General features: G+C 35.7%; 1 protein-coding gene across 1 annotated transcript in view; it reads right to left on the bottom strand.

Annotated features, from left to right (window-relative positions):
- The window catches only part of TRPS1 (transcriptional repressor GATA binding 1), a 189,710-nt gene extending 173,293 nt beyond the window's left edge, over positions 1 to 16,417 (bottom strand). Inside the window, exons 1-2 of the mRNA XM_015592941.2 lie at positions 16,311 to 16,417; positions 12,240 to 13,168 (exon numbers count right to left, since the gene is read on the bottom strand). Of these exons, the coding sequence (XP_015448427.1) occupies positions 12,240 to 13,168; positions 16,311 to 16,347 (966 nt within the window). The 5' untranslated portion in view covers positions 16,348 to 16,417. The remainder of the gene's footprint in view (positions 1 to 12,239; positions 13,169 to 16,310) is intronic.
- Positions 16,418 to 17,032: the final 615 nt, after the last annotated feature.

Genomic DNA, 17,032 nt, shown 5'->3' with positions numbered 1-17,032 from the left:
TAAGATGTTTCCCAGTGTAGGACAAATGAAAAGAAGAAAACAAAGATAAACAGGATCTTATTAGATTAAGGCACTGTCTCATAGCAAAGGCCCGGCCCCTTCCAAGAGTGGGTGATGGGGATGTTCAAAGGCCGAAATAAAATAACTCTATCACAAAAATCACTGCAGCTCTGCTTTCTACCAGAAGTTGTAAACTTGTATAGCATCCAGGCAGTGAAAGTGTTCGAAGGGCACTTTATATAAAACTTTCTCCCTTCTCAGCGAGCACCTCAACGGGCTGCTTAACTATGTGCCACCACCAAGCAGCCAAAATTCCTGTTTTAAAATAGAGGTTTTGAGTGAAATATACCATGGAGGGAGAAATGCATCCTTCCAACTATCAGAAATTTTTTGAATTTTTCCAGCAACCAGATGTAACAGATTAAGCACGTGGCATAATCGTGTTCTGCCTTCTTCAACAGCTGCTCGAAACTGACATGTGTGATCACTGCTCATGTCTAAATCACTCCATGAAAAGTCTCAACTATCTCAAAATCATTTAAAGCGTTCTACTTAATATGCAAATACTCTTACTTTAGCACGTTGAGAGCTTTGTTTGTACCTCCATTGCTCAGAACTAAGATGAAAGTCCACTCTTCCGCTTAAAGAGAGGTGTGACCTCGATCGAATTACTTAGCCTCTCTGAACAACAGCTTCTCTAATTGGGACAACCTCTAAATTTGTTTCCAATATTACAATGTTAGGAAATATATAAGAAAAGCTCAACATTTACTATACATTAAGATAATAATTTATGAAGGTCTCCCACAGCCTTTAATTGAAGGATGACAGTGTTTCACTGTTGACAGTGTCTATATCCACCATGGCCAGCACACAGATTTTAGCCTGTCAACAGCAGAGCATCATCTAGGAAGAATGAGGGCACCCACCCAGGCAGCACCTGACAATCAGCAGTGTGAGAGATGTCAGCGTCAGGCCACGTGAGGACACAGTCTACTCGCCACTCTAACCTAGCACTTCAGTAGCTACAGTGACTAAAATCTGCACTGAAACGCAATGCATAATATCACAAAATTCCTCAATCTATTTCCCACTTCACTGGAGGCGAGGCAAAACCGTTTTTCAAGAACAAAACAAAACATTTAAATGGGATGCCATCAACTCAGGCACTTTGTTCAGGGACTTCAACCTGAATGAGTACAGGCAAATTTAGAAAGTCTCCCCTGTTCTTCTCTAATGGAAGCAAAGAAAGCTAGTTCACGTAATCTAGAGATGAAAATCTGCTCATTTTAGCTACCACATTGCTTCAGAGTTGTCAGGCTTCCTAATATGAAACGTTTTTAACTTCTGCTTGTGGAATGGGATGCCTGAGAAACCACGACACATCATCACTATTTCTCTGATTTTGCAATCTTCAAGTCTCATGCTCCATGTCCACATTGAAAAGGCTGAACAAAGAGCACACAGAGTCTTAAGAAATCCCCAAACATACAATTTTGAAGTGATTTTAAATTATTACTAAGCACCATAACATTCTTTGTGGTATTCGACAACTTTAAAAATCAGAAAATCCGGGCAAAGAATGACTACCATCAGGTTGAAGAGACCATAAAAGAAAGCCATTTCATATTAACAAAAAAAAAACCACCTGCCAGTAAGGCATTTTGGTTTAGGATAAACTAAGCTACTATAATGACTGCATTAAATCTTTTAAGTTAGTGGTGTCTATGTATTTAAAAGTTGTATTTTCTACGGAGGGAAAATCAGCCAATTCCATTACTTAGGATGCTTTTAATGATTATATATTTTATGCTGATGAGTGCCTTCATACAACTAACTGTTCTTTCAAAACCACTCAAATAAACAAACAAAGTCAAAAGTCTCATTTGATGGCAAGAACAACAATACTGACACATCCACTTTGCCTTCTCGGTAAACAGCAGTAAATCATATTAGTATTTATATTATTAAATGTTAATGTAATATTAGCATTACATATGTTACACCTTATAAAGCCAGCTTTGGAAGACATAATCACTGTGTTCTATTCCTTTTCTCTTTCAAGAGGAAGATCTAAAGGCTACTTCTGGCCATTTTTATACTTTCTCTGTAAGATGTACATTTAAGCTATGGTGAAATATAACTGATGTGTATCATTTATATGCTATTCTAAAAATAAAACATGATTTATTATTTTAGGAGGCCATATCTAAGACTATTAAGGATATTCACTTTATTTTCATGACTCACTTATGTTAATTAAAATAATTATTTTCTAGGTTGAACACAAATATACAGCAAGAACAGTTATGCAAAATAAGTGTGTGCAGCAAGAATTTATTGCATGTTATTGCCAAGAAACGGTGCCTACACATTCAAAGAATTACTTCAAACTTTTCAAATGGTTGAAACAAGCAAGGAGCAGGAACAACTTATCGTTTCCTACCTATGATTATACTTAAAAAGAGATCACAAGCAGTATAAAGATTATAAATTTCAATCTTTCTTTTTTTGCTAACCAGATCTTTGATTATAATCCATTAATCCAGTAGTCCTTTTGATATGGATATCCACATTTTTAAATTTCTATTAAACTGTAAATTCTATTTGGACCAAACATTACAATTATTCATTCATCCAATCATTAGCTACCTTTTAACTTGTGCCATCTCTGTGATAAATATCGGGTTACAACAGGAAACAAGCTAGACCACATTTCTGCTTTTAAGTTACTTATATTACATTGGAAGATCATAATTTATAGATAGAATCCTTTATTCATTTGCATTTATCTTTACTTGCGTTTCTTTGCTCCCAAGGGAAGTTCTATAAGTTAAATTCTATGGAAAGGCGCATTATTTATCCTTTTGAAATTTCAATCTCCTCATTTTCATGGATATATTTTATATTACATATGTTGCTACTTTCTAGGATTATTTTGAGGGTCAGGTGAGTAAATGTACCTAAAAGTGATTTGCAAATTCTGCATCAGTGTTGCCCAAGAGAACTTTCTAGGATGCTGGAAACATTCTGTAGTTTACCATGTCCAGTATGGTATTGGCTACTGAGCACTTGTAAAAGGACTGGGGCAATTGAGGAAGTGACTTTTAAATTCAGGTAGTTTTATGAATTTTTCATTAACCTAGTTTAATTAACTGAAATTAAAATAGCCACATGTGGCTAGCGAATACCATATTAGACAGCACACTCTACAGTGCTAGTTACATATGCTGGATTATTATTTAATAAAATGAATTATTTAATTTAATTTACCCTGCCAGCAAGTAGACTGAACAGAGGGAAAATGGTGAAGTCATACAGCGACAAAGTAATAAATTTGTGACTCCTAGAAATCTTAAGTGTAAATAAAAAAGTTCTATGCTGTTATTACTAAGCTGATGCTTCTGTTATATTTATTCCTTCTTGGACTAAAAGGGTGGTATTCTATTTATCTTTGGAAGTAAGCAGGGGCTCAATACATCCTGGTTGAATGAATGAACTCATTATACAAGATTTGAGCACAGAGAGAAATTACTCACTAAGGCCCTGAGTTACCTGGGATAAGGAAGCGATAGTAATTCATGGCCCCATTATTATTGACTCAACCTGACATATATGGGCTTCTTTAAAAAATAGGACAAAATCTATCTTTCGTCCAAAATCAAATAACCATTCACTTATAAATTACAGTTATATAGAAACACCCAACATACCTATTAAATTGCTCTTCACTGACTGAGGGCATGATGACTTTTTATTCTATTTTAAACTTAGTTTTAAAAACTATTACTTCCATGTAGTATGTTGCATGACTTTCATTTATAAATTATATGCATATGTCTTTTCACAAAAATATTTCAATGTAAAAATTAAAAATATAAGTTTGGCTTTTTTTCACGATCTTTAATCTCAATTTATTCTTTGCCTCTTAATAACATGGAACAAAAACGAGTATGAATGATATCTAAAAGAACATATCAAAGAAAAAGACTTTTTAAAGCCTGAAAACTCTTAAAATGACATGTACTTACATTCAATGGAACAAAAAGAGTTGTTTGAACTAAACACAAACTCTTCCTCAGATGTGGTTCATTTTCAAGTACTATAATTGATAGCAACAGAGACAATTAGGAGGGTACTAATTTAAGAAGACTTGAAGTTATGGGCTGATAGTCAAAAAAGTAAAACCTTAACAATAAAATGCTGAGTTATTTTTTAAAATCACTGTTCAAATGCTGAAGTTACAAATCAAGTGAATAAATATATAAGGGCCGATCTTGGCTGAAAATAACTAGAGTCAGAACTGATGTGCTAATATACGCAGGGAATACTTCTGCATTGTACAGTACTTCAAAAAACACTGGAGCATATCATAGTCCTCAGTGATGTACCTCTGGTGGAGATTAATGTTTAAAATGTTCAGTAACAAAACTAATTAGATGCCAATCATCTCAGGCTCATGTCATATAGCCTATTTCTTATGTCACCAGAATAATTGGAATAAATACCTTCCTCATTCGAATTTATAAGAGCTAACTAATTTTGGTGGGAGGGGACCAAAACTTAAATTGGTATAAGGGGCACATTTAAGGGTAAAATACTGCATATTTTTAATTGCACACATTTTTTTTTAATCATCGGCTTTTTGGACTATAGTAATAAACAGTTGACCCCCAACTGGATTTCTCATTTTACTCAGCAGAATACTGAACTAATTATCTATGGTTATTTAGTATTTGGGCTGATAGAATACCAATAAATCTTAAAGTCAGTCTCAGTAATTTGGAAGACAATCTTTCGGGGGAGAATATGCAAAATGAAACAAAAAAGTGCAGTGCGAGTGAATTATAAAGCTGAGTGCATTTCCCATAGCACTGACTCACCACTGCCACTGGCTCATAACGGAGATCAATAAAAATTACACGTATGCTCTAAAGTGTCTTAATGGAGCAAACAGAGAGTCAAATTACCATGGAACATCTTTCCTCCAGGGGAGGATGCTTTGTTGCATACCTACTATGTGCCAAGCACTGGGGATACACACAAAAGTGACGTAGTTCAAAACCCCAACATATTTGTGGTTTATTGCAGAAAGTTCACAAGTCAATCGATGACAACAGTGGAACACGGGCTTCTGCTGAGAGATATACCAAGCTCCATGACAACACAGAGGAAGAGACCTAATCGACACTGACAGGTTGGCATTGGCTTCCGGAAGGAGGTGACGACCCAGCTGTGGACAGATGAGCTGGTGTTTGAGATGAGCCTCAAAGACAGCGATTATGGAAAGGTTTTTTCAGGTGCAGGAAACAAAATGAAGGAAACAGAAATGAGGGTGAAACAGTGCAAGTCGCTCTCAGGATATGTAGAAGGGGACTGGGTGGGGTTAAGAGATAATTTGGAAAAGTCGTGTCTTATCGGACACTCTGTATTTAATTATACAAATGTAATTAGAATGATAAACTTTTTATAGAAAGTAGACCTATACTTCCTACAAAATGTAAGAAGACCGATCTACAATTTTTAAAAATTAAAGAAATGGAGGGAGGGAGACAAACAGGAAAGAGAAAGCGCAAGGAAGGAAGGGTAGAGAAGGAGGAAGGAAGGAGAAAAAAAAACAGAAAGAAAAAGAAACAAAAGGAAAGAAGAGAAGGGAGGGCAGGAAGCAGGAATAGAAAAAAGAACAGAAGGGGAAAGAAGAGAACAGAAGGGAACAGAAAGAGAAAGAAAATAAACAAAGAAACTGGTAAGAATGTAGTCAGTCAACATGGAGGGCAATGGCAGCAAAAGAATAAAGAAGGGAAGATTGAGAAAAACTACTTGATTATTTGGGGAGAGACACTTATCAGAAAGAAATTCTGGGGAACTGACGTTTCCAGCCTGGCAGACTTGAAAATGGGAGAATAGAACCAAGGAGGGTAAAAAAAAAGTTCTTCCAGAGAGTAGCTAATAACTTCAGTTTTACACGTGTTGACTTTGAGGTGCCAATGGAATATCAAGGTGGAGCTATACCCCCTCAGCTGGAAAAGCGGGTCGTAGAACAAACCACTGTTGATTACATGTTTCCCAAATGTTACTGGACTTTTGAAAGAATTCAAGTGTTCCTTAATCGTACATCAACAGGTCCTCCAAATATTAAAGGAGAACAGCTAGACAAGTAAACAAGTCCTGAATTCTCAAGCTCCTCACTGCAGCCCACACTACCCAAGGAAACTGTACAGCTCCAAGCATGGTGGGGTTTGCAGTACACTCAAATTAGACACTCTAAAGGTGTTCTGATTGTTTCGCTGCCTCCACACCCATTCCCATACTCATTCTTAGGCCAAGGATGAAACTTTGATTGAACAGCATTGGAAAATAATAATGAGATCTGGGTGTATTTCCTTAGAATTTAATCTTCATAGAAAAAACAAACTAGATTGTGCCTAGTTCACCAAAACATGAGAATACAATTCTCAGGCTACAGATTAAATCATACATTCCTAAAGCAAAGTGCTCCAAATGAGGGGGATATAAACTAAATCAAACACATGGATGAAATGTTCCTTAATTTGAGGATAAAACATTGTACCATCCTTAATTGATTAAATCAAAATTTGGCCCTTGCTCAGTCTATCAAAACTAGTTTCTGTAGCAAAATTACCAGTGAAAATGAATCACAGTAATTAAAAACAAGGCAAATCAGCAAAATTAATTTGCTTTTCAGTGATTTCAATTATAAGCATAGTAAGTTCAAATAAGGCAGCCTTACGCTACACAGACTGGATAAGAGACAATCTCAGAGAAATCACTCAAGTCCCCAAAATCAATGTGATTCACACACTGGGTATAACCAGTCTTATATCTCCTCCCTTATATGCAGTTGGTCTATCTTCCATTGCTCTTCTAGTTCCAATAAACTCAGTCCTATATTTGGGAAGGCAATATACCATATTGGTTGTAAAGACAGGCTTCTACAGACTCTCTACCCTGGTTTACATCCCATTTACCCCACTTACACAACTCTGTGATCTTGGGCAGGTTACTTAATTCCTCTATGCCTGTTTCCTCATTTTTTAAAAATGGACATAATGGTAGTGTCTACTTCAAGGGTTTTTATGAAGATGAGTTAATTAATATATGTAAAGAGCTTAGAGCTACATATACACATATGAAACCTTTAATAAATATTAAAGAAGTACATCCAAAATTGGAAAAAATAAACAGAACATATGTGTAATTTTAATTATGTAAGCTAACAGATGAAAGAAGTGTAGATCAAATTAAAAGTAATACAGAAAAATAAATTTTACATTTGACTTCCAATTAAAACTAAACAAAGATCTTTTCAGATATTCTGAAAATATTAACACTTGAAATTTTAGAACCATATGATAAGGAATTCTATGGTCTAATGATTCTTAGAAATAGACTCTATGAAAGAAATGTAAAAATGAAAGGGAACAACTCTTTTTCTCCAAACTTTCCTGGGATCAGGACACTACTTATGTTTCTATGTTTCCAACAGCTGCACGTGCGCTGTAATTACAATGACTCAAGAAGCAAAAAGCACTGAATAATCTGCTGACTTGATATGGTTAGCAAAGCAGGCCATTAGAGGATAAAATGTTTATTAAGAGTTGAATAATGTTAAATTTGATTTGATGCACTGATAGCCATTTCTTCTTCTAAACATTCTGCCTAGAGAGAAATATTGACATTCAAGAAAGCGATACATGTTCTTTAAAGGATAGCAGAGTAAACCAAAATGAAAGAAGAATAGACATTTACCCTACTGACTCTCATGAAACAAAGCCAAATGGAGATTTAACCATCCTGCAGGTAAAAGGATTACTGAGGATGGTCAAACTACTCCACTCTACCCGGATGACTATATTATCCAGTTTGGCTATCTCCATGATGAAAATAACCTGGTAAATGCCAGAACTTTGCTTTGTTTTATGGCCTTAGAGTGAGCATATGTTTTATTCTATACACTTTATTACTTGTTAAAGAGACACAGTCTTGAAAATAAGTATGGGTTCATATGCCAAACATTCTGTACTCCACAGGCAGTCTGAAGTGATTAAAGTCTCATTCACCAGTCGTTCTAAAAGTGCAATCATCCTCGGCTCAGAAAAACAAAGAAACAGAACCTGCTAAGATCTACAACTTCCCTCCTACTCCAGATCAAAGGAAACTGCGAGGCAAAAAATAAATATTTGGAAGTAAAATTCAAGAAAAGTCAAAACAGTTCAAAATGAGATTAATGTTCCCTGAATTTTTTTTTTCCAGACCAAACTGTAACCCCCTGTTCAAATGAATATACTGGCATATGTTAAAGATCTATAAAGTTCGTAGAGTTAAATATGTTGAAAATACAAATACAAAAGATGACTTCCTATCTCTAAAATCTGTTCTTCCTGCTTCTAACATGACATATTGTGCAACTCCGATAAAAATATTTACAGAACAGAAATGTAGTGCTCCAAGATCAAACACAAGACAGTCACTGGTAAGTTAATAGTGACATTCTTCTGTGAACCTTAGAATTTCATCACCGGCCAAAATGAATTTAATAGCTGGAACCTGATAGCTACCTTCTTGGAGTCCTGGATAAAGCAGAATAACAGAAAAGGTTTAGTAATATGAAAAGGCAACAGATACATCGTGAGCGTTTATAAACTTGGGATAGCTAAAACACTTTCCCGTGGGAAGCACAACTAGACAGGACTCCAACTTTTATTAACCTGGTCTGAGGGCTAAGTCTCCCTCATAAAGATGAGGCAAACGCCCTAATGCACAGCACATTAAGCCCTAATGAAACAGCAAAATCCGTGTTTAACAACGCAGGCCTCCGTTCAGCAATGGTTTAAATATAAGCATAAGAAAGCAGATTAAAAAGAAAGAAGCTGTAATTACTTTTTGAAGAACTCAGTCTCTTGTCCTATTATTGGTCACTATGTGAGCCTCAAAGGTTGAATACAGGTAGTAAAAATTATACGAAGGGCTTACGAATCATGCCATGTCCATTATTTTTTTACAATTTAAGCATAATAATTGATAAAAGAAGCAGGGAAGATTTAAAAAAATTGAAAAACTAACATCCCAGTAAAGTGACCAACCTAAGCCAGCCATTAATCTTTTCTTGTTTTCCTTGGTGCAGAATCCACCTCTCTTGATTTCAGGGTTAGGTATGCACCTCAAGGTGGCATTTGGAGTATTTGAATTTGACAGACTCCAAAAAAACGATCCTGGTTTGATGATGGCTCTTTAAAGTGACCCCCATTATCCAGCTGGGCCTCTGTCTACCATGCAGTACAAAGAAAAGCTGTTATTTGACACTATTTTCACAACTTTGTAATTCTTTGATTTCATTGCTTGTAATAAAATTTACACAGAAGTGGATGTTGTCAGTACAAGTATGTCTAAACTTCAATTAGTCCCCCCAATTGAACTCAGAACTGGAAATCTTAAAATTTGTTTAAATTATTTTTTTTCCCCAACTGTATATCTCATGTGTGCACTCAAGTCAGTTCGAATTATTTAAAATCATCCATGTCAAACCAAAATATAGATCAAAGCCATAGCGTTCTTAAGTCTTCTATTCTGTCTCCTGTTCCTTTTTTTCTTGGCCTAAAATATCATAAATCTATCATTAACCACCAACTGTCCTGAATGTTTAAAAAAAAAAAAAAAAGGCCAGCTTAATTGAAAAAGATTAATGAATTGCTCATCTATTACTTCAATTAGCTTAAATTACAGATTCAATAAATAATTCCTAAAATTGAATGCTTGTCTGCAATATTCATATTTACCAACATCTTTTTATCAGAATACGCACAAGCATTAACTTACTATAAATTTCTGACAAAATTGCACTAAAGAAATTCTACAGTCAGCATTTTATCTCCCACAGCTTTCAGTCGCCACGCCAAGGAAAGAAGCTCTCAAACGGCATTTCAGCGACAGAGACAGACGTGTGGGTAAAAAGGGGAATTTCAGATGTGCTTTTATTCAGTTTATGCATATAGGGAAGCTGTTCAGTATTTATTTCAGCATAAAAATATTAATCAGTTACTTATCTTTAGACATATTTCTGCATCAACATCTGGTGTATGTGCAAAGTATTCGAGATTAGCATTCAGCCTACAAGTATATTTAGGGTTCTCTTCCTAATTTGAAGAAAGTTAACTCTCTTTAGACTTGTTTCTAAATCCAATTGTTTCTTTGAAATCATCACCCAGTTATTCCACAGATTGCTTTTTTCTGTTTTCAGCCATATTATTTCTCTTTGGAAAAATATTGATCTTAACAGGATTATCTTCCTGTGTGCTCTCTCCTACCACTGTCTGTCTTTCTTGTGTTTTGTTGCAAGGAGTCAGTCAGCAGGGTAGTCTAAGATCAGCTGTTTTATTTCTAGTTCTATTAGTTCAAACTCAGATAGCTCACACATCTGTTTTATTTCCAAAATCACTGCCCAGGAAAAGTGTCCAGCTCGTTCCACCCAAACATAAACTTTTCTATAAATAACTAAGATCCTAACAAATAACTGTTTGGGGGAAATGGAAGTGTGTTTAAAAATCTGAATTCTTCCAAACTATGGGCCTTAGTAATCTTCATTTTAGAGCCTTTCTGACAGCCCAGATCAGTTTCTCTCAGAAGTCGTCCCCAGAGTGAACAAACTGAAACCCCAGCCGGAAATCCAGGTATTAACATTGTATTACTTGCTAATTATAAAACACCATTTCACATACTGACATTATTCACTTCTAACCCTTTTATCTAAAACACGTATTTGCTTTCCAATCATAGTTTGACAGCAGAGTGTACCTGACATAAGACAGTGAAATGATCTTTAATAAGACAGCAGTTCAAAGCATGAAGCTTTCATGCATAATAACTATGTTGGCTTAATTTGCTGCTCCACAGAAATAATTCTATTTGTGGAAATTTACAAAGTAAGATGGAATTAATAAGAGAGCTTTACAAAGATGAAATTGGCTTTTTAAGAGTTCTTTTTTATACCTCTCTTAAAGTGATAAGATTGCCATTCTAGCATTTTTAAAAGATTTAGAAACTTCTCTTCTGATTCTTCTTACAAGGACTGCAAATATGTCCACACTACCTCTTATTTATAACCCCTTTGCCTGACTTTCTTAATTGGCACTAGGCCAATAGACAGGTCTAGATCAAGTGCACTATCATTGTTGAGCTGATAAAAATGACCAATATTTTAAGAAATTTAGGCAGTCAAATAAGTGTAATGTGATTTCCTTAGTTCTCTGATACTTCTAGTAATCACTCCTAAAGAAAGTTAATATTAAACCTAATGTTTTGAAATCTCCTGGCCCAATAATATAATAAAAAGCTACAGATTCTAAGAGAACCTAATACATTTTACTCAAGCTGACCATGAGTTTTGACGACACTAAAAATTGCTAAAATGAAAAAAATACATTTCTTTAGAGCCAGTTCTGCAGTTCATTCTATTTGAAATGGTAATTTTTTTTCATTTCACATATGCCATAAACTAAAGACAGAAGAGTAGATCAAAAAGGTATGCCAGTTTTAATAAAAGTAGAAATCTAAATTACTACTAAATGCTTTCATAAATTACTATTTTCCTTAAATGCAGAAGGGAATGCTTTATTGGCCCACAACAAGGTCGTTCTGGTGTCCCTAGTACTTACAATCACACTGACTTCTTTTGAATCGCAGTAAAATTTTATTTCCAAATTTTCACTTGCAATTATGTTGCCTTTTCAAGAATATATCTCTGCAATCATCAATATGACCTAAATCTAGTCTAATCTGACATCGGGCTGAGTATAAAATTAATCTTAATCCAAGACAACAGAAAGACCCTCCCTGAAGGAAAGGCTATAGCAAAAGATTTATCATCTAAAACTAGAACAAAGAACGAACTGCTATCACGTAGAATCATAAAGATTAGTGCCATTTCTGGAAGACTGTGCAAAAAATCAAATTACTTCGAAATTTGTCCAGAAATATGAAGCCTAGCTAATTCTATGAAAAGACTTTTCCCAATAAAATAGAAATAGCAGGATTAATGTCCACGATAAGCAGCTAAAGACAACTCTGAATACGCACTGGATGAAAAAGCTATGAAGTGTGTCCATCGCTTCTGCTGGATGTACCCGGCTCCCCCTTCGGTATTGGGAACATGCATATAAGAACTCAAATGTCATTCCTAGTAACTTTTTCTGCACAAAGAGATCACGACACAAAGCACAAACCTGTACATCATAGGTCCCATTTAGTAAAACGGGCCTCGAGGAACTGATGTCCTGCAGCACGCCAGAAAGCACAGAACGGTTGACCTTCTGGAAGTCTTTGGAATGGCTGAACTGCACCATGTTGTGAAGGGCCAAGATTTTGCTGTCCAGCTCAGCATCCTGCCTGGTGCGGTTATGCAGTCCTAAGTGATACTTTCGGAAGTGCTTGATCAGATCTGTGGGGTCATTGCCATAGTAACCATATCCACAGATATTGCATTTAAAGTCCTGAAGCTCTGGAGACAGAGGTGCCGGGTCTGGGTTGTCATTTACCAGTAAGTCAGTTTGGGATTTATTCAGTCTTACACCCCCATCTGAAGGCACTTGTGGGTTTTTTGAGGCCACTGAAACCGGGCTCGAGCCTTGACAATTGGCTTGACCACTCTGCACTTGCCCTGTTTCCTCGGTAGCCTTTGGTGACATCTTATGATCTTCCTTTGTCTCCAATGAGTCCCCTGATGGGGTGCAGGCCATATCTTGAGGGTCATCTGCTTCTGCTCTTTGAGGAGACTTCAAGGGCTCACAGACTCTCCCAGCAGCTGGCGATGAGAAAGCCAACATATTTCTATCTGTCACCTCATCATGTGGGTAGGAGGGAAGGTTTCCTCCCGTACCAGGGCTTTCATAATTGAAGCCAGCCTTTTCACTCAGGACTGAGCTTTTTAAGTCCTTCTTACTGCCAGAAGATGGATCTTGGACATGCGAGCGATGTTCCTCCTTATTATTTAGTTCTGCAGCATCACTCTGATCCGTATTTTCTGACATCTGATCTGCAGAAAATTCTTTGTTCTTCCCAGATACCTTGCTTTCTGTACCTATTGGCTCCAGGGTCTGGCCCTCGCCTTCACTAGCAACGTTTCTCAGAGGGGGATTCTTTTTCCGGACCATATCTATAAAAATACAAGGAAAAGGAAAATACAGGGTTATTTGAAGGCTGCACATATGTAACCTAATCCAGAATATTTTATTTATTCTTATTCTATTCAAGGATTTTTAAGGTGCATAATAAAAAACTTCCTCTGGGAAAGAAGATCAATTTTAAAAATAGCAAAAAAATGAATCTAAAGCCAACAATTTACATTTAGAACACTTTTGTTGTAGAGTGGCTCATTTATTATTTTAAAATGGTTTTATGAATACCAAAGTATTAATTATCATTACTAGCTCTATCCTTCCCATTATTTATTTTTGCATGCCAATTATATTTTCTGCTCAATTTCTTTCTTCAGTAATAGTCAATGACATATATATCTGTGTGTGTACATATTTATACATGTTTTACATTATGTATATGTATACCTATTATGTTTATCATATATACATGTGTATGTTTATAAATATATATTACATGTTTATTTATATGCTATGTATATGTGTATATAAACAACATAAATTGGAATTCAATATTGTTTCACACTGTGCAACCAAGATATAAATATAGTTTCAACCAAAATATGATCGTAGTCAAAAAACAGAAATAGCATGCTATATAAACAGTGAAAACTGTCCCCACTACTTTTAAAAATGGAGGATAACAAATGTTTCATCTCTTCCCTCTTGATAAATTTCTTTAAGCCCTGTTCGGGGGTCTTGCCTGAGATTTCGGGGGACCTGAAATGCTTCCTAGTGGCCAGGCTGGGTTTTACTAGAACTCTCTCCAGCATGCTAGGGAACCTAACTAAGCCCCAGGTTTCTAGGCACAGCCTGATGCCAATAGTACCAATTCCACCATCAGACGTTGACTAAAGTAAAATATTGAATTGAGCCATATGAAGTAGTCATTTTATAGCTAAAAATGGCAAAATGGCAGCAGTTTCTCGTGGGTCACATACACACACTAGCTCAACTGTGCCTTTCGAGTTAGCAGCATCAGCGTGTAGGGTCCAAATAAGAACGCTGTGACAAATTCCTCTAGTGGAGTCTAATGAATCAGAACTCTAAGAGTGTAAAGAGATAAGAAACAATGTGTGTTGTGTCAATAAAACAGCACAGTAACAAAAGCTACTCAAGAACTGGGGTTCATGGCCTGTGTTTCTTAATTCACCAGCTGAAAACCTCCAAGTACTGCGTGAGCTGTCACCCCAAATGTCTCTTGGAAAGATCCACCTGTGACTAATAAAACAAGCTTTCTTTACTAGTCAATTCTGCCACAAGGACAGACTTAACAGAGTTACTTACACCATGATTATCCAAAACGTTATGAGAAAATCCAAATTAATAACATGTCTTAGTGGTTTTCATCTATAATTTCTCACGAGGGCTGAGAAACTACACCGGCTTTGGTTCTACGGGTAGACCTTCGCTTCTGAAAAGCTAGTCAAGCAGAATTTCTGTGATACGAATCACCGAACCAAGATAATGTACTAGTCAGGATATAAGGGATCGTTTACAAGGTAAAGGCTCATTCTACTGAACAATGTCAAAATAGTGTAACTGTACTTAAGAAAGTACATTACTCTCCTTATATACCGATAATGTTAATCATAAAAAATTCAGAGAATGTCCCTCTTGAGAGAACAACAAAACACATACAGAATGAAGGAAAGAAGTTTCAGGTGAAGGTCATGAGGCAACGTAAACCTGCCTGGCCTCTGTGGGGCAGAGGATGGACGGAGAGAAGGTGGCCTTCACCCTCGTGTCATTACCATCACGCCCTAACACGGAACACTGGCCAGCCAATTTACTTTTAAGTGTCTGCATTTCATGTCTTATTTATTGATTTCGGTGTTTTAGGAGACATCTATTTTTCTGACAGAAGTGACAGAAGTTGGGGACTTGTACCCACACATGGAGGGCAATTTTACAGTCCGCCAACAAAAAGAAAACGAAAAAAATAAATAAATAAAAGGGCAGCTTAAGAAATCAGTTATCATTTTAAATTATAAGAGTAAAAAAATACAGCGTTTTAATTTGGCTTATAGAAGAGGACATTCCAGGTTACAGAGTATAGCTGTTTCTACATATAAAAATGTGTTGATTTGGTACAGCATCGCTGGTCTTTCCCTCCAGAACTTTTGTTTGTTTTCTTTCCATTACACATAATGTCTTTAGTAATGTGGCAATTTAATCTTTTCTTCAACAAATACTGAATAACCAAATTTGTAATTTAATATATTCTCCTTAATGTAAATAAATCCTAACAATGGTGCACCAACATGAAATAAAATTACACAGTAAAGATAAAAGCAAGACTCATAAAGAAATGAGGATGAAGTATTCTAATTCATTAAGATTATCCTTCTACGAAAATAAAGAGAAAATGATTTATGCCTATATTTTAATAACAAGGTACTGAGAAAAAAATAGCAACAATTTACACATCACGGGAACTAAGATAAAATACTTAAAAGTGAGTAGATACAAATATGTTAATATTGAAAAAAATTAACTTATTTTGCAGAACAAAAAAAAAAAAAACCCTGAATCTTGCTGATTTATTGTTATTATGAAGGAAAGTAATGGGTCATCATTTAAACACTACTCAACCAACATCTATAGTGATTGAAAGAAAATATGATTTAATTAAATTATCAGCCTTTAAAATTTCGGTTCCTTCGTCCACCCAGGAACAGACCTTCAGAACACTGACTCCTCATGCTGAATAGAGCCCTTAATAATATATATTGCAAAGAATGTTAAACTGCTAGTACTTCAAAGAAGTATCAGAAAGGTTATTTGGGTTTTATTTTTTGTTGTGGGGGAAAAGGGACAGTTTTTTTTAGTTGCTTTAAAAAAAAAAAATGCCATGGTTAATTTTGTTGACTATACTTTGAAGTAGTTATAGAAAAAAATAATAATTTACTGGAACTATATCACTATAATTTTTCAGAATGACAAATTATGTAAATATAAGCACATTTGCAATACTTCTAAGTGCCGAAACTCCCCTAACAAGTCATAAGTTAGATACCATGAGACTATAGCCACCCTCAAGTTATTATCTTTAAGACAAATAACAGATTGCAGGATGTTTTACTGTGTGCCAAGAACTTTTCCAGTTAACATTTTCACTTGAAAAAATAGTTCACATACTTGTAAAATCATACCCAGCATTGACTTCATAAGGCATGTGGCTTTAGAATGCTTTTTACAATTATTAATCTATTAGTCAACTAGCAGGAGGCTAATGCAATTGTCTTAGAAGACGCTCGGAAGACACAGAAGACATTTTGAGAGCTGATCTGTACATCTGCAAAACAAAACAACAAAAAAAAAGTTTCCTTCCTAAATGATATAAATACACTTTAATGTATCACACCTAAAATACAGTACTATGCCAGCACCGCAGGCTGCTTGATAGATATCTGATAAAAAGCATGAGCAAACCTTGAGCAAGATCTTCTCACACCCCTGGGTTTTAATAGAGCAGCAGGAGAAGAAGGAATATGATACAAAAGATTATGGAAGTCATTTTACAACACACTGTGATGTTGGTGAATTTAAAATATTTAACTTCTAAAACCCCCTAAACCCTAAGGATCATAATACTTACCTACATTAAGGTAGGGATAAAAGACCTCGATTAGTAAACATGAAGGGGACATATTTCTAGAAAAAATATAAAGTGCTGACACTGCGCAGTCAAAGCTGAAGACAAGAAGTAGTACCTACCCATAGCCAGTGCCTTGCAGACTCACAGTACGAGTATATACACCATGTGGCTCAGAGAAGAACTGTTTCGATGCCAGCATAAATTCTGTATCAGATCTACCTAAGCCTTACCAAGAGTTGCAGAAACACTGAGCACTAGGACA

The sequence above is a fragment of the Pteropus alecto genome, unplaced genomic scaffold (genome assembly GCF_000325575.1).
Source record: "Pteropus alecto unplaced genomic scaffold, ASM32557v1 scaffold164, whole genome shotgun sequence".
Classification (NCBI taxonomy): Eukaryota; Metazoa; Chordata; class Mammalia; order Chiroptera; family Pteropodidae; genus Pteropus; species Pteropus alecto.
This window is presented reverse-complemented; position numbering and strand designations above follow the sequence as displayed.